General features: G+C 36.4%; 1 protein-coding gene across 4 annotated transcripts in view; it reads right to left on the reverse strand.

Annotated features, from left to right (window-relative positions):
- The window catches only part of ATAD2B (ATPase family AAA domain containing 2B), a 77,252-nt gene that overhangs the window by 41,423 nt on the left and 16,855 nt on the right, over window positions 1-18,974 (reverse strand). For 3 of the 4 annotated variants that reach the window (XM_062638403.1, XM_062638404.1, XM_062638402.1), the window contains exons 3-15: window positions 17,949-17,995; window positions 16,763-16,916; window positions 14,493-14,595; window positions 13,876-13,984; window positions 12,433-12,549; window positions 11,437-11,512; window positions 10,466-10,564; window positions 9,199-9,310; window positions 8,204-8,319; window positions 7,252-7,426; window positions 6,381-6,469; window positions 5,257-5,416; window positions 4,237-4,327 (exon numbers count right to left, since the gene is read on the reverse strand). In XM_062638403.1, coding sequence (XP_062494387.1) covers window positions 4,237-4,327; window positions 5,257-5,416; window positions 6,381-6,469; window positions 7,252-7,426; window positions 8,204-8,319; window positions 9,199-9,310; window positions 10,466-10,564; window positions 11,437-11,512; window positions 12,433-12,549; window positions 13,876-13,984; window positions 14,493-14,595; window positions 16,763-16,916; window positions 17,949-17,995 — 1,448 coding nt within the window. The remainder of the gene's footprint in view (window positions 1-4,236; window positions 4,328-5,256; window positions 5,417-6,380; window positions 6,470-7,251; window positions 7,427-8,203; window positions 8,320-9,198; window positions 9,311-10,465; window positions 10,565-11,436; window positions 11,513-12,432; window positions 12,550-13,875; window positions 13,985-14,492; window positions 14,596-16,762; window positions 16,917-17,948; window positions 17,996-18,974) is intronic. The other variant, XM_062638405.1, reaches the window with a different exon arrangement.

Genomic DNA, 18,974 nt, shown 5'->3' on the forward strand with positions numbered 1-18,974 from the left:
GATAATAATAAAAGATACCAACTTTTTCAGCTACAAAGGTGGCTTAAATCAGGTGAGACTTCAAATTCCAGACGAGTTTCTCACGTATACTTGAAAAATAACTTTTTAAAAAGAAAAAAAATTGAATAAAAAAAAAACACAAAAAACAACCCCACCAAACAGAAGATCACCATAAATATCAGACTCCTTCTGCAACTTCTAAACTAAGCTTTCCAATTTTATAGTAAGATTAGTAGCAATAATGGTATAAACTTGCTGAGCACTCACTGTGACTGTTATATATATTTAGCAATTCACAAGTTACCCTTAAATAAATACATGTGACATTTGAAATGTGTTACATCCACTATACTAATCAACAGGAAACTAATTATTTTCAGCACTAAGGTTGTATTTAGCTAACCTCTACCATGAATAATCAAAACCATGAAGGCAAACTCCATCAACCATGTGAACCCATTAAGACAGTAACTACAGGTGCACCAGAAAATCAAAACCAAGGTTTTTTCTCTAAATTCTGCTTTGTTCACATTCCCATTTAAACAGGTCCACTTTTCATCTAACAAGCACAGTGGATTAAACAAAAAATGCTGGGGACACTAAATCAAAATTTAAATCAAAGATGTGCTAGAGATGTTAACACCCTGAATGCCTGTCACCTTAAAAACTAGTTTAGTATCTTCATGACAAAAGATTCAGCAGCTCAGGAGCTACATCCTTTCCAATTTTTCTATTAATAAACGTTGTAATATCACTTTCTAACAGTCATTTAAATCACCGCTCCTACATCTCCAAAGAATTGCAAAATTGGGAAATAATAGCCTGTAGCCTATTTTAAAAATTAAATTCTCACGTGATCAGATACACAATTAGTCTCCATTTCTACTTTTCATTTCTCAGGTGCAATTACATTTGAAGACTAATAATTGGTCTCTCTTTTTGAGGGACTCTCTTGTGCATATTGTATATCCATTTCAGTGACAGGAAAACTGGAAAATCCCACAGAACATTAAAAAGCATTTTTAGTTCTAAATAGTAAATGCACACTGATGAAGAGGAAGAAAAATGTAGTAAAGTATTGTCAAAGCAAAATAAAATCTATCATGCCAACTGTAAATAACCTGAACCTATTTTTGCCCAAATTGACACTAATATAAACACCAAGGTTCAGTGTTTTTCCTTCCATTTTTTGAAGCAGCTCACAAAGGATGTTCAATTTGGCAGGCAAAATGTACTGGCACGCCTTAACTTAGCACAAAACAAGTATTCTTGTCAAGTACCCATTTTGCTCTACCCATCACCACCACACTATGCTTAATATTTTTGAAGTACAACTTTCAAAGAGTAGGATGGCAAACAAGTGGATTCCTGTATAGGTTTCCAAGGACTGCACTTTGACCACGGCAATTTTAAAGCCATGCTCTTCCACCCCTACAGTGCAGAAACTATGTCTTCTTTAAAACTCTGCCTAATATCCGCCCAAAAACCTGCAACAAACTGCTATGGAACTGGGTGATGTTTAGGTGAATAAATTTGACCAATTCTTCAATTTGTCATACAACTCCCTGCAACTCCTAAAATGGACTGCAGGGGAAAAGAGTTAGCCAACAACTCAGCACGATGATAGAAATGAGAAATAACTGCTTTTTTCTCTTTTTCTTTTTTTTTTTTTTCCAAAAGATTGTGAAAAACAAACACTAATCCCTACATCATTACAATAGGTTAGGAGAGAAATAAGGTGTCATTTTGCTACAAAATACTCCTGCAGTAATAAGGACAGGATAGAGTATTTTTAACACCATATTTTAACATCTTGAGTGTGATGGTTTGCTTCTTTACAATTCTATTTAGCAATATTTAAATAACTTACTATACCACAAAAAGATTTAGCTGCAAGATGACAGATGCATTTTTTTTGGTTGCTAGTTCGTTTTGTTTCCTATAAGACTGAGTTAACAGGTAGCAGTCTCTCTACCTACAGGAAGTTATCATTCAGAACAATGAAGTAAGCACAAGAGAGAAGGAAGGATTTTAAAAGTTCAGGGTATCTGGAGCCCCTCTCCAGTAAGGAGAAAAAACAGTAATTACTTGTGTTCATTGAAGGTACTAATAAGACATCAGTGGGAGGTCTTCTGAGCAATTCTGTACTCTCCCCAAGCTGCTTCACTTTGTCTCGCACACACTGCAGTCATGCAGCCATTCACTGAAGTGGGTTCTTTAATCCTCACACACATAGAAATCTCCAAAAAGGTATGTGATCCATAACACCTGGGACAAAAATCAACCCTCAGGAAATAACCTATTTTTTACAAGTCTTGGGGCTTTTCCCTTCTAATTTATTTATAATAACACCCCTGGATGTTAAAAAGTTCTGAGTCGCACATACACCTGCTTCCCCAAAGTCATTTACTTTGGGAGTATTCCAGCAGCTTTCTTCATCAGGATCCATATTCTTGTAGTTAAGTGTTGCCAAGTTTGCTGAATCGGAGAGAGGTATAAACCATGCTGTGCAAAAAGCCTGCTGAGTCTAGACAGCTTTTACCTGGGGAAGGCAGAGTGCTGGGTGTTTTTTTTGCAGGGAGGAACGTTTGCTGGTTTTTAAAGAAAACCTGCACAACAAGAGGAAATCGCAGACCAGTATATACTGTATCATATACGACAAGTGTGCCAATGAGCCTGATTTGCAATGGCTGCAAAGAATCTGGAAAAGTCTGTTTAAATAATTAGTTCCTGCAGATTTCACTTATAGAAATGATGAGGCAATCTCACAATGAAGAAGATAAACCAGTCTTACTTTAGCTGGTTTAAAAAGTCCTTGCAATAGTCAGAAGGTTTTAATCTCGGATGTATGGAAACAGCTAAATTCCAAGATACCGAATGGAGACAATCAAGTGCACAGTAGTTGGGACAGTAGAAAAAACAAAGGAAACAGAAAATGGTATTTCTTTTTGTAAGCTGACTTTTCCACAGAACAGGCTTTACTGAGCACACAGAATGGCTTCCAATCAAACCTACAAACAGCTTTCCCGATGGTCTGAAATGTTAAAATACAAACTTCTGTTCTCAATGCAGAAATACAGTGAATTTTCTAAGACAACTGGGTTTTATCCCACCTATTCCCCTCTCTCCCACTAAGCAGCACCAAGTCCTTGTACAAATCAAGCAGAATTTACACAAAATGGGTTTGGCACATGCTCTCTTATACCCGGCAAAGCTTAAACTGGTGTTTGCTGGACAGTTATGCTTTCTCCTCACCAGAAGTTGTGGAGGTCTTTGTGCATCAAAAGCGGAGGGATGTTGCTTCGATCATAGATGTCCCTGTAGATGAAGAGGATAATTCGGATGTACTGTAGATGACTGAATGGGCTGATGTTCTATTTAAAGTTCTTATTTCTCTGATGATGGATTCCAATGCACAGGTATTTGAGACCATCCTGTTTCTAAGAACTTCAGTGCTTGTCCAAGCAGATGACTGACAGAGAATGGATCTTTGCATGACAAATTGTTGAGAAGAGATTGTGATTTGTGTTTTAGGGTCATTTCCTCTGTTAAATTCACTATAAAAATATATGGGTTTATTTCTGATGAACTTTTAAGCAGCAGGTTTATCTTGAACAACCATCCTCCATTCAGTACAGCAGGTCTTTGGGCGCTCCAAAGGTTTATTTAATGTACTCATGGTGTGGTGCTTTCCCCCCCCCCCCCGCCTATATCTACCTTTGAGGTTGTTCTGTGCTAGCAATCTGGAAAAAAAAATTCATCCTCAGAAAGGCTCGTTAGTTTGGTGAATTTATGTCAGAGGAGAGCATGCGAGTCAGTAAAAAAAAATTAAAAAAAAAAACAAAAAACCCACACAAGTATTGATTTTGTTTTCCCTTCCACAAGAGGGTACAACAAAACCAAGTGTCCCTATCTCTCCTGTAATACATTACTATAACGTGCAGTCTACCTAAAGATTCTGATTCCCACTTAATTTTGAGGGTATGTATCCTATATGAGGACAGTGATGTTACAAAAAGGAAACATTAACTGTATTTTCAAACGACTACTAGCTACTCAGTTTGTTTTAGCAAGACAGAAGCATTTCTGTTACAACAAAAAAAAGTGTGTTGCTGAAAGTACAGAAGTTTAGAAAGGTAGAAATAATAAAATATCCCAATATATTTAACATACCTTCGAGGTTTTACACAGAAGAGAAAGCATCTATAGTAAAAGTACTAACATTATAACACTCACCAACACATTTTTCAGCCAGTTCTCCTAAGAAAGGATCTGACAATTTGGGGTTCCAATCCCTGGTATGAATTTGTAAAATGTGCTTCCGTGCCTCATTAAAAAAAGAAAAAAAAAAAGAGAGAGAGAGAGAAAAATCCCCAGAATTACCAAGAAAATTCCATGTCATAATACTTTTAGACAAAAATGTTATTTATTCAGGTGAATGTAGAATTATTTTACCTGATTTTGACATGTTGCCGAGATGCATAAAACAGAACTTAGCACTCAAAAGTCAAGAGCAAGTCTTCCCTTCTTTTTTAATTTCATATACATACAGTAATATTTCCAGTATACCAGTTGCACACTTTAATTGCTATTTAATCAACACTATTATACATGAAAAGATCAAACCTCATGTTCTATGAGGAATTATAATTTTCAAATTTAATTTTTAATTGCTGCACCTATGATTAACAGATTGTACTGACAAATGCCTCACCAACAAATTTACTGCAGAGTAGCACTGTACATAAACATGAATTCCAAATCTATTTAATTCTAAAATTCTACAGAATCGAAATACACCCATCAATATGCAAAGTAAATTTAAAGTATAAATTATGGCTGAGATTACAGAAGCCTAGAAAAAGGAAATGTTCCTGTTGTCTGGCTTTTTGTGTACAACTGTTGTGTGCTTAGCAGTCAACATGTCAATAAAGCTATTTTCTCTTACCGTAACTTCCAAAACTTCAATAGTTAGGTGTCATTATACAAATCCATATAAAACCATAGGTTTTAGATCAGCAATTCAAGTTAATGCAAACAATTTAGCTCTCCATTTAGTTGGAACTATATTCTGAAGATTTGAAGTTCAGTACAACTTTACATATAGAATGTGTTTTTACTAAAAGTGTCTTCCTAAAAGTAAACATTCTTACAAGTAAGAATGCATTTTATTATTTCATAAGCTTGGTTGTCAGGCATCCAGATGTTTATTATTAAGAAACATTTCTAGTATACATCTCCTTTATAAAGTTTTACCTTTTGATCAGGCAAGTTGAAAAGAAATTCCCTGTCAAAGCGACCAGGTCTCCTGAGTGCAGGATCTATAGAATCCAGTCTGTTTGTAGCACCAATTACAACTATTTCACCTCTATTATCCAGTCCATCCATTAGGGCAAGAAGAGTAGACACTATAGAGCTAAAAGAGAGTTTTCAAAAAAAGAATGTGGAGGGAACACTGCCAGAATTTTTACTTTTTCAACTGCAACATTCAGAGTTTCAAAGGGAAAAAAAGTTTAAAAAAAACCCAGTTGCACAACTGTTTCAAGTCTCAAAATACGAAGGAAACTTTTAATATCATCTGTATTATACTTAGTATTATGACTCCCGTAGGGATTACACCATATTTAAACTTCCTCCTTTAAATGCTGTGGGAAATGTGGGTTCAGGAATCTAATGAACAGAGTATGCATTGTCCTGTTTAGAGCAACTGTAGCAGAAGAAAAATGCATCAAGAAGAAAGATGCATTGAGACAGAGGTTGCCATAACCTGCTGGCTTAAAAATTTCCTTCCTGATGCCCTCATTTGAATGGAAGAAGACATACAGACAAATGCCATGTATAGGATGAAAGATACAAGTGCATTGCTCTAAAAAGCACAGTAACACAGAGACTGAAGGTAGACAGGAAAAATTTCAGAGAGCAGAAAACTGATGTAAAAAACATAAAAAAAAAAAATGACACAATAGCAACTCAAGATAAATCTGCACACCCAGAAAATGACAGTTCATTTACAGAGTATTACAGTTCATTATTTTAGAGTCAGATTTTTCAAACTCTTTTTTTATGTTGGATTGGTAACAGACAATCTGTTTCAGGACAAAACCAGCAACCAGAAGAAAGGTTGTGGAAATCCTGAAGTTAATAATGTGGCAGAAGGGTAATCTCCACTACAATTCCATTCCCAGCAAACTACAGTTTGCCTGAAGAACTGCAAAGATGACTTTTGATGCCAGAACAAATCAACAATCTGTCCTTTCTAGTGTAAGTGGGCTTAAGCAAAAGTAAAAACCTTTCTTGGGAACTGAGTAAAATTACACTTACGAGTTTACCAAGATAATGTAGGATGTACCAAGATAATGGTAGCATACAAGAAATATTACCTGTGAATCTGATCTTGTCTACTAGAACGGACTGGAGCCAAGCCATCTATTTCATCAAAAAAGATTATAGAGGGTCTCATCAAGTATGCCTGGTATGCAAAAGAAAAAAACCAAAATTCACTGTTAATTCGTAATTCATCCATCAACATTGAACAAACATTTTATTATAAAGACATGCTAAACTAACATACATACTGAGACACATTTGTTTACAAGTATCCAGTCTGAAAATAAAACTGAATTTTCAACCCCAGCACCCCTTGCACCCTTTCAAAGCAAAAAAGACTGCATTCTCCTTTGAATAAGCAAGATGGCACCAGTGTATCAGTTTTACTGTGTTTTGGAGAGATTAGAGACAAACGCAGATGCCTTAAACTTACAGAGAACAGTATCTTATCTGCTTCTAACCTGTTTGTTTAGACACCTGTGTATGAAAACTGCATTTCACTGTTTTATGTGTCTCTCTCTTCTGTCCATCACCTTCCAAGCCAAATAAGGACACTAAAATGCACACAACTGATGCAATCCTCCATCCTCCTCTATGTAGCATTTATCTTGAACATGCTAGTCAAACTCAAACTCACCAATTTTTTTTTTCTCCCCAATTTTTACCCAAACTACTTTGTCTGCTTCCTTAATGGACAAACCAAGAGCCTTCTTCTTTACGTTTCAGAGCAAGAAAAACTGCTGCCAGCATTCCTCTATTTTTTCATCTAAATACATAATTTGGACAAATCCTGTCCTATTTATGAAGATTTAGTTATTTAGTTTCAACTGCAAATAACTTTGGCTGTCTAAAACAAAACAAAAACCAAAACCAAAAACAAACAACATAGAGAGAAATTATGAAAAGTATGTATTTTCTTCTAACCTGATCAAAAAGGAGTCGAAGCTGACGTTCAGATTCACCAACCCACTTACTGAGACAGTCTGCTCCTTTCCTCATAAAGAAAGCCACCTTTTTGTCTCCTTGACTGCATTCATTAGCTAGAGCTCTAGCTACCAAAGTTTTACCTGTTCCAGGAGGACCATAGAATAAACAGCCCCTGAAGATAAATGGATCAACACAGTCACAAACTCATTTTATGTCTCCTGAAAAACTCCAAGTCAAATTTTATAATGAAGACAGGGAGCCTGGAGAAGAAAGACTGAAGTTCTACTATCATTACTTAGTGTGTTCAACATAATTCATAAGATCTAAGTTTGTTTTATGCTTCAAATCAGTAAATCCTTGCTTTGTAGAGAACATTAATCAAAAGCACGTTAAATTTCCAAAGGATTGTTTTACACAAGCCAAATACTTCCTCAAGAATTAAATCTTAGGTAATACTTGAATCAGTGTCTGTTACTTCTTTGGAGAGACTCAAGTCCTTCAAATGACAAAAATATCCCAAAATTTTTAATTTACTTAGATTATGTGTACCCACCTAAATCACACACCAAGACACCTGATATATATTAAAACCACACTATAACATTATTGAGATTACTTCTATAGAAGAAACACCAGCATTTAGCTTGATTTAGTAAAATATTTACTGACATAATGGAAGAAAGGCAAGGTACTACTAAACAGAACACTTCGGAAGTCTTATTTTGACCAAATCACAAAGTTTAACTTCCTACCACAAGAAAAATCAACCAGAATTTTTTAACACTTCATCCCACTTATTACATTGATAGACAAGTGGGGTAGCAAACATGTAAGTCTATTTGAACTGAAAACACTTCAGGGAAATAATCAATCTCCTATGGGTTTTCAAGAGAAGCATTCTTCAGAACTTAATAAAATGAAATACAACAATAAAAGTAAAGAGACCTACCTTGGTGGCTGAATTTTGAATTTTTCAAATATTTCTGGATACAGAAGAGGAAACACTACCATTTCCTTAAGTGCAAGGATATGATGGCTCAATCCCCCTATACTATCAAAACGTACCTTGGGAAAAAAAACAAAGCACACAAAGCATGTATTGAAACACCTTTCCACAAAAGTACCTTTACTTACAGAATTATAGAATCATAGAATCGTTAGGGTTGGAAAGGACCTTAAGATCACCTAGTTCCAACCCCCCTGCCATGGGCAGGGACACCTCACACTAAGCCATGCCACCCAAGGCCCTGTCCAAACTGGCCTTGAACACTGCCAGGGATGGAGCATTCACAACCTCCCTGGGCAACCCATTCAGTGCCTCACCACCCTTACAGTAAAGAACTTCTTCCTTATATCTAACCTAAACTTCCCCTGTTTAAGTTTAAACCCATTACCCCTTGTCCTATCACTACAGTCCCTAATGAAGAGTCCTTCTTCAGAATCCTTGTAGGCCCCTTTCAGATACTGGAAGGCTGCTATGAGGTCTCCATGCAGCCTTCTCTTCTCCAGGCTAAACAGCCCCAACTTTCTCAGCCTGTCTTCATACAGGAGGTGCTCCAGTCCCTGATCATCCTCATGGCCCTCCTCTGGACTTGCTCCCACAGTTCCATGTCCTTCTTATGTTGAGGACACCAGAACTTTGAAAATAAATTACAAACAACACTGTACTGATCAAGAGGAGTTCCATGAATTCTGAAAGTGTAAAAGAAGTTCTAAAAGCCAACTCCTAGTTGCCCACATGAGGTTTATTCGGTTTGCAAGGTAACTGTGCCAAGGATACATGGACACTTACAGAGACCCAGCCTAAGGCTGAGAACAGCTCTGGAAGAAGTCAGAGATCAGTATGGTTATTATGAATTTACTTCAGCTCTAATGAGAGGCTGTGGTGAATTATGGTTATGTATAATTGAGGGAAGGATAATACAAAGTTCTAACAAAACCTACCGATTTGTCAACAATCATAGGGTCAACATCAGCCAAACTTGCCCCAACTTTCACACGTTCTCGCAGGATTCCACTAGCTAAGTCTTCTGCTCTAAAGTTTAAAGGCAGGCACCTGTTCAACAAAACATCCACCAAATAAATATTGTGCTGTTTTGATCATTTTGCTGCAACTGGAAGAACCAAGAGATTAAATGCCTTCGTACCTAAAGATACAACCATCCTGGATTGATAAGGTAATCAAAATTAACCTTTTTATTGTGGCAATTATTCTTGTACATCTGGAAGTTCCTTAAATAAAAAGTTAGTTTTATGCTTCCATACAGGTATTTCAACCTGAAGAACTAGCCTGGACAGACTACTTTGATTAAACATAGAAGAAACAATGCTGACCGAAAGAATAGGACACTGTCCACGGACAGTGAGGAACTGCATATGTTCAGCATGGTAAGAAAAGGATTAATAGTAGAAGGAAAACAGATATTTCAAAATATAGCTTACCAGAGTCCACAGGAAAGAAATATTTCTGGCAGACCAATCACAACTCACATCCACCTGTACCAGCCTCTTACTGTACACGAAGAAGCTTTAAGCCCCCAAAACAGATATTGCATCAGGCGAAATACACAGATAAAGGGAGTTACCAAGAAGACACAGGTTATACTTGGAACTACATTTAGTTGTACACTGCTGGAATTGCTCAGGATGGAAAAGGGACCAGTGCGGCAGAGAGCAAAGATGGGAAAAAGATGAGTAAAAGCTTTTTTTCCCCTGTTCCATTCTCCAACTATTATATCTGTGGCAGTAAGTAAATTTACTGATATACCTTATGGATCCTCTGCTTTTAGATAACTGGTGAATAAATATAAGGTCAAAACAATATGCACTGAGTATCAATATGTATTGTTAAACAACAGGCAGAGAGAAGAGTAAGAGCTAGTATTGAGAGTACTGAACTAAATCAGACCAAACACCACCGAGAACAAAAACCTATTTTAACTGACAGAAGTTGTTTGTATTATAATCCAATTGAATCAAACAGATATTCTTATCTTTCCATCTTTTAATCACTATTGTTAATTACCTATTCATAAGACTTCAAATCTATTTTAATATATAACCAGGAATCCTCCTAAACTGTATCTGCAGGCAATTACAGGCAGAATCAAAAAAAGTCTGCAGAACTGATGAACATTATAGAGTAGTTCCACTTGCTTTCTTACGAACAATAAAAATCAAACCCTCCTAAAGACCAAGGATGTTTTGATACCTATTTCTTGCTCTGGCCATGCTTTTGGATTTTCTTCTTTCAAAACGTTCTTCATCTGAAGAGGTTGTATCACTGCTGTGAATGGCATGCTTCTTTCTCCTATTGAAGTGGCAAAATAAACATAAACTCAGTCATTTTTGCAGTAGAATGGAACGTTTTGATTCTTTTATAAAAAAGAAAATTGAAACAGCAAGTACAGTACAGTTCAGGCTTAGAATGCATGCAGATTTTTATTACGTATCAAAATAATCTCAGTGGGCAATAACATCTGATTTCAACATGAACATTACTAAAACAGCAGATCCCCATAAGATATGTGGTCCATTCCACGCTATCTCAGCAAGTGTGACTGGGTATTCAGTCAATAAGCTGCCCAAGTTCATCAGGCAGCAACTGTACTTAGGAAAGCTTCCAACCACATCAGGATGGCCTTACTCAGTTTGGTGCTTCCCTCCAAGTAGTCTTTGAAAAATCTCTGTATTTCCTAAAGCACATGGTCTCTTCTTAATTAATTCTGAACAACAGAACAGTTTTACAAAATACCTGTATTATAGTTTAACTTCTGCTCTGGACCTAAGTAAAGTTATTCAAAGGCTGCATAAACAATCTCTTATTTTACTACAACAGTATTTCAGAAAACTGAATCAGATATATTAAAGAATGTACATTACATCTTCTGTACAAAAAGGTGTTCAGTTTGATACCAGTTTGAAAACAGTCAGCAACTCTCTTCTGTATTTGCAGCACACCTGTTTCCATTCTGTTTATCACAAAGCTTCTACTGGTATAATGAAGTGCTATAAAATTCATTTTTGTGTGCTGATCAGGATCTGAACCCAAGATACAATTCAACACCCACTCACATATGTGAATGTACTGTACAATCACTCAAGAACATTTTGAAAATCAAAAGCTAACAGGAATGCACTGAGGGGAAGCAAACAACTACATATCAAAAGACTGACACTTACCTGATATGGCTTCTTCTTGCAGGAGATCTGTGAATATCAAACAGTGTATTTTCCCTCTTTTTTTGATGAGCTGGCACTGAATAAGAGAAGTTGCATGTTTGTAATATCAATTACAAAAGAATAATCTGAATAAGGATCTAATCTAAACACAGCACAGAAGTTGTAAATTACTGCTTTACCAATCATGTTATTGGAAGGGAGGAGGAGGGAAATCAAAACTCTTATGCTTTGTTTCACAGAACGTAATTCATTCAGGGCACTAGCATTTTTACTTTATTTGCAGGACATGAAACCACATACAGAAACCTCTTCACAGCTGGTCATAATGCGTGTCTTGAAATTTCTCTTTAACAAATGAAGCACAGCATTTCTCTATTACAGACTCAATTTCCAAGTTGCCTTAAGATACAGGACACTGCATACAACGCTAATCTAAACCAAATATGCATAGAATACATTATTTTAAGCAGAAGTATTAAAATGTTCAAAATCAAGAGACACTACACTGAATCCTGATGGATCCTTAATGGTATGTCCTGTGAGGAATGGCTAAGGCCACAGGGTTTGTCTAGTCTGGTTTGTCTAGTTTGGAGACAAGAGGCTGAGGGACAACAGCTGCCTAAGGAGACGAAGTGGAAAGGGAGCTCCTGCTGATCTCTTCTCCCTGAGATATGGTGACAAAACATGGGGGAATGGTTCAAAACTGCATCAGGGCAAATTCAGACTTCACATTAGGAAATGCTTCTTTGCTGAGAAGGATGTCAGACACTGGAGAAGGCTTCCTAGATAGGTGGTCAATGCCCAATCCTGTCAGTGTTGAAAACGCATTTGGACAATGACCTTAACAACATTCCTGTAACCTTTAGTCAGCCCTGAGTTGCATGGGTACTCTCTGTCAGGGATGAAGGCAACTCATCCAGCTTTTCCCTTCCCACACACATGGTATTCTCAGAGGTCAACAGAACAGGACCCCATCATCACTGCCTAGTTACTCACCTATTGGAGGGGCCTGGTATCTTTCAACAGTTTTTCTCTGTCTGAGATTATATGGCCGATCATTTTCTTCTCCCTCAGCTTCTTCTACTTCTATATCTCCATCTTCTTCCTGGGACTCTGTTGGGGCAAAAAATATTTTCAGAACACTTCTACTTGATGCCAGAGCTATCTTCATCCTAAACATTAACATTATAATGGTCACTGAGAATAATTGTTCCCCTCGGATTATTAACACTACTTGGTAAATCACAGGAAATCTGAAGATAAATCTACAGCAAATTGTCAAACTTCCTTCTAGTTTCCCACAGAAAGTTCTGGAAAAACAACAGAAAAAAAAAAATGCAGTCAAATTAGCTTTAGTTATGAAGTACTTTGAGTATCACTTCTACTACTTTTCTTTAGGAATTATCCTTCAAATTAAGAATAGTGTCTTTTGTCTCTTTTCCCATAGGAGCCTCAGAAAATCTAGTATTTGACACAGCATGAAAATAAGTACAACTTTATCATGCACAATATCATTTTTGCACAAAGCAAATAATTCACTGTATAACGGTACCACCTAGGTCCATCTATTAACAGGACCAGACTTTCCATCCATGGATCTCAGAATTAAGACTGCATTCTTATTAACTGCAACAACCCTTACCTCTTCCAGCAGTTTCACTTCAAAACCAAGGTACACTATGCTGAACCTTGTATGGATCCCTGAAGTCTGAGTCTGATTTCTTAAGGAAGCCAAGTATGCTGTTGACCATGCCATCAAAGTTAGCCATAATCCCTTCTTTCTTAATACTTTTTGAACCCACTAGCCAGTTTAATCCAAAATTCTAAAGGAAAGTAGAATTTCAAATCCAGCTGTATGTCTACAAGCCTTCTAAAATTCAGTGGATGGACAGAAAACAGAGACTTTGATTAATGCATTCCCCAAACGAAGGATGCAGAACTATTACACATTCCTTCTGGTAATGGTCATTCAACATATGAGAAACAGCAAGCCAGTTAGAACAAGCATAGTTGTAAGACTACAGGCATCACATCCTGGCTTCCACCAGAGGATTGCTAGAGGGATTAGAAGGAAAGTTCCATTACTTACTGTTACAAAAAAGAGTATGGAAACATAGTATATAAAAATGTAGAAAACAGGCTTTCTTCTGCTACTTTGAGATAAACTTGCTTTTGTTTAAAGAAAACCATCCAGAGATCTCCAAAACTTCTTGTACAGTACTTACTGCAAATAAGTACACACTGAAGTGTACACATTAATTGTTCTATTTAGTAACTCCAAATCCATATCCAAAACCAAATTACTTTCTGTAGTGCAATATAGTGCTATCTTGCATTGAGAAGAGCTTTGGGTTTTAAGTACAAAGCAATAATAAGTAATTATAATAAGTAATTCTAAGGGTTCTCAGACAAACCCTTAGAATTCTTTACAATCCATACCTTCTTCTTCCCCTTCTGTGGACACTTCATGGTGGTTCTGAATCCCATAGCTATTTCTCCTCAGTGATTTCCTCCTTCTTTTCACTCGAGAATACATATCCATGTTTTCCTGGAATAAAATTAACATATACTCCCATCAGTACTGTCCCATGTCACTCATAATGGCAGCTTGCAGTCAGTAACACTCTACACAATCCCTACCCCGTAAGTGTTTTTCCAACAAAGCCCTCCACGGGTAGACTACAAAAGCAGCCTCATTTCGTAAGTGGTAAAATAAGTCTCTCAGTACTTAAGTCCATCTAATACATAGTTAACATCAGTATCAAGCCGTTTGAGTTAACAAAGCACATGTAAGTCCCTGGTCCTGTTTTCAGACTACCAGAGTGTGCTTCAAACCAACTGAGAACCACCACAGTACATCATGAGAGCACGGTAGTCAGTTCAGCAATAAATACACTATTAATACTGTTCTGAATTTATCAAGTTTTTTGATGTTATCCACTGAAGAGAATCTGCAACCTTTTGACAGAGCTACAGACAAATGCAGAGACTGCAAAAACAAATGCACTTCCCCTTGATACTACTTTTATCCTAAATCTGAGACACTCTGCACTTACAAATTCTGTATCTGTCCACATCCGTAGCCGTTCTACTTCCCCAGACCGCCTATTTCTCCTGATGTTAATATTATCCATTTCCTGTAGGACAGCTTCAGCAGTACTAAAATATATGCAACAGTTAACACAAAAAATTTAGACTTAAAATAGCAGACACACACAACTTTTTACATAACATCCATCAACTTAACATACAGACCTTGGCTATTCCAAGGCCTACAAGTCAACTAAAAAAACAAATGAACTAAAATCTGAAAATTTTAGGATATCTACTTGAATTTATCAACTAATGACAAAACCAACCATAATAAAGAAAACTGAAAGACTAACCTACAGAATATAAGCTAAGCCACATGCAAAGAAGAAATGCTGATGCTATTAAAATTCAAGGTTCAAATCCGACCGCAGCCTCTTAAACATTTAAAAAAAAAATTTTGCTCAGAGTAAATTGTAGCATATAAATTTGTAACTGCTTAGATGTTAGATTAGGTGTCAAATAAGAAACTAAAGCTTTTCACCTACATAATTACGATATTGGGAAAGCAATTAATGCCTTCACCCCATAAGCTTTACAGCATCTTACCCTGGCCTCAGGAAGTCACTAATACATAAAGGTTTGGGGTTTTTTTAAATGTTAAATCAGTAACACCTAGAATTTCATCATTCGGCATTTGACCTCACTACCACTTCTCTTCTACTATTTAATTAGTCTAAATTTTCATTATCTGAAGTATTTGTAAACAGCTGCCAAAACAATGGAGGTGTATAAATAATAACCTTGGCCAAGATGCTTCACTCCTAAGGAAGAAAACTACAGAGTATTACCCAGGCCAAGTCAACTATTTGGCCACCTGTCCTGAACACCAAGTTACTGCTTCCCACAGATATTATAGCAGATTTCCACTGGAATTCTACTGTAATTGTATAATAATTCTAAGAAGGCAGAAACTTTCCCTTCCTTTCTTTCAAGCTGTTTAAAAGGAAATCTGAAGGGTGAAGCCTGCCAAGAAAGAAGTCTGTGAAGTTCTGGTTATAGAAGTCAGTAAAGTCAAGATTTCATTATGGAGCACCACTCGTAATTTTAAACAATTCTTCTAAAATATCTGTCATGTGACATAACTACTTCAAGTAAAATGATATGGCAGTTCGCTATCAAAGAAAATAGGGTTGGAGGGACCTGGAAAAGTCCACCTGCTCTGCCAGGCAAGAACAAACTACACAATACCTAAATAATTCCTGACAGACATTTGTCTAACCTGTTCTTAAAATTCTCCAATGATTACAGGACACACTCTTATCAGTGTGAACAGTACAAGTTCATATACAGACTTCAGTACCATGATCATATCAAATTACAAACTTCATGGTAGACTTTTTCCTACTGTTGATGGGGAGAGGAAGATTCAACTGCAGCTAGAAAAAATAAATGTAACTCAATATAAATTTGTAAATTGATACCAAGTACTTACTGAGCAAATTGAAAAAGAAAATTGAATTAATAAAGGTTCAACAGAATGCATTTAACAATAAAGATCATACTTGGCAAGTAAATGCTTGTTTAAATCATTTTCCAAGAGCAAGCACTCTCTCAAAGATGTGATTATTAAAATCCATTTTACAGGTGGGAAAATGGTGACATATTAAGTGACCTGCCCAGGGCCACAGAGAAATAATGTTTCAAGAAAAGTATTTCTGGCTCCCATTCCTATGCTCAGACCAGACCGTGCCTCCCTCTCTGACCTACTTTGTCTGCACAGTAAATGTCAAAAAGCGACACCCACCCTGTGTGAATTACTAACGAATGGTAAAAACAAAAACAAAAACAAGCTACAAACTTTTGGTATTTTATGATAAAAATCATACAAGCAAAATCTAGAATGCTTCCAAGCACTGCTGCTGATCACCAATTTACATCACATTTAGGGTATCACTACATAAACAGGTTACTAAGAAACAAACTACAATGTGGATTTACAGCACGTCAGCCACTCTGCAATAACTGCCAACATACACAGTTTTATCCAGGTGTAAACACAGAGTAGCTTACTCCTCAGTGGAAGCCTGGTAAATTGTTTTGCGTTTAGAGCGTGGATAACACAGGCAGTTACAGCACAGGACCAAGCCTGCAACTCAAACCACAATCTAGCTTACCTCAATGCTAATACATTCCCACAGTAAAACACATAGATGGCACTGGAAGACAAGGTTTTCTAACTTTTAAAACAATCATTAAGATGCTTTGTGAATACAACTGAAGTATCCCCACATACCTGTTTACTAGCTGATCAAACAATAAACTCTGATTCAAAGTTTCAAATCTGTTTTTCCTGGACCGACAACTTTTTCTGACTTCTATATCTCCGTTTATGCAAGCATGGTCCCCATCTCCCTTTTTTTCCCCTCGAAGGGGGTGGCTTTTGAGAGCTAAGAGAAATTTGTATTACTACTTCAAAATGCAGGAAACAACATTTTCACAAATAAGAATTAATAAGAGAATATTTTGCAAGGACAATAAAACAAGTTATGGAGCACAGTATAAGCACCCTTTATATTCACTAAAGAAATATATTTTTTTTAAATTGCTATCAGTTATTTTACAATCTATTTCTTAAGACTCAAGCTTGTTCCTTATACAATAATCTCATTTTATTATAAAAATTTGGCATTCAAATATCCATTTGATATTTTTAAGTTAAAATCAACACTAAAATGCACACTTGGCCTCAGTTTCAATTCTTAGTCTTTCAAGTACAGTATCAAAAGGTCAGATACAATATATTGATTTCACAAGCAAATCTATACCAGCTACTCTGTACAGTGCCATACAAAAAGAGATCCCACTCCTGATTGTTCCTTAGGCACAACAATAAATAATAAAAATACCAAATATGCTTATGGTTTAACATATAGAGTCAACACCGAACTAAACAAGACAAAATTGATGAAAAAGGGACACGAAAGACGAAGTGGCTTTAGCTAAGATATGCAGTGAGGTGGCAAGTTTGTAAGGTACAAGCATATAGGAAAATTGCTTAAGGTAGCAGGAGCTGCAGACAAGGCAGGTCTCTCTAAAACAATAGCAGGGTTATGTAAAGAACCACAGAAGGCCAAATTTTAAATGAGCAAAGAGAGTAAGTAAATTAAAGAGACCAGCTGGGAGAGGATGGCCAAAATTAGTTCATAACAGTAAATTTGGGAATTAAGGAAAACATCAAGATCGCGGCCAAGAGGTCTGAATTGAGAAGAGAAATGGAATTTCATCTAAGAATGTTCCCCATGTCCACAGAGAGCATCCAAGATGTTGACAGAAGAAAACTGAGCCAAAACAGTAACTTTTCTAGTCAAAATGCTCAGAGTAATCAGTGAGGTTATCAAAAATATATGCAACTTAAAATCATTGACATAAAATTGTTAAATGTAAAAATAGACAGAAGATGTCCACTGTAATACACTTACATAAGCTACGTCCATTTGGTAGTGTAGCACCAGGTTGAGAAGTTAACCTAGGAAACAATTGCATTAGACACACAAATAACGTTAACACTCTTTCACCAAGCAAAAGTTATACTGCGAAAATAAACTTCAAACATAGAATGTTACACGATATACTATGACTTCAAAATGTTTGTGACACATAGCCTCTGAAAAGTCTGCTTCATGAACAACATTGGCATGGGGACAAAACTGCCAAATACCAATTATATGAATCCCCCCCAATTAACTAAACATCTCTTTTATTAATCCTTCCAGTGTTCCCTCATGCCATGTCCTACTATTAACTCTCCCCTTAAGTTTCAGAACAGAAACCTAATATAGCTCTTCAAAGGCAATTACAATTTAAACACTTCGGATAAACCAGTAGAAGCAACAAAACTTTGGGGAAAAGGCTCTGCAATTCAAGATCACTACTAGACCCAGAGCTTTGGATGCAAAGACATGTCGCAGTGGGCTCTACATGAGTAACAATATGAGCTTCAGTATGCTAGCCAAATTTTCATTTGACATAGTGATCTAAATTCTCCTAGCCACAGTATTTTTTTAATTCTTAGAATTTTTAACAGGTACAAGTCTACACTTAAAACAAACAGAAGGTGCATGAGTTTCAATACATTCACAGATGACCATGGCACATAATATGCTATATTTAATTTATTCTGTGTTAAAAAGAAAAAACAAGCAAGAAAAGAGATCTATTTAAAGATTTACATGGTTTAAAAGTATACTTCATCCCTGCAGATGTCCAGTAGAGAATCAGAGTCATTCTTACATACAAAGCATTGCAAGAATGATTTTGATTTGTACATAAATATGAAACACATAGCTACAAAAGAACCAGTATTAACTGAAAGGTCATGGCCCAGGAACATACTGTCTCATAATCACTTGTACTCATGTGAAGAACCTTTTGAGCACTAGAATGTTTTGTAAAATACTATTAATCAGAGATAAAAAATGCAACAAATTGCTTCTCTTTCAAGTTAT

The sequence above is a fragment of the Pezoporus occidentalis genome, unplaced genomic scaffold, assembly GCF_034315485.1.
Source record: "Pezoporus occidentalis ecotype Australia unplaced genomic scaffold, CSIRO_AGI_Poc_V1 ctg57, whole genome shotgun sequence".
Classification (NCBI taxonomy): Eukaryota; Metazoa; Chordata; class Aves; order Psittaciformes; family Psittacidae; genus Pezoporus; species Pezoporus occidentalis.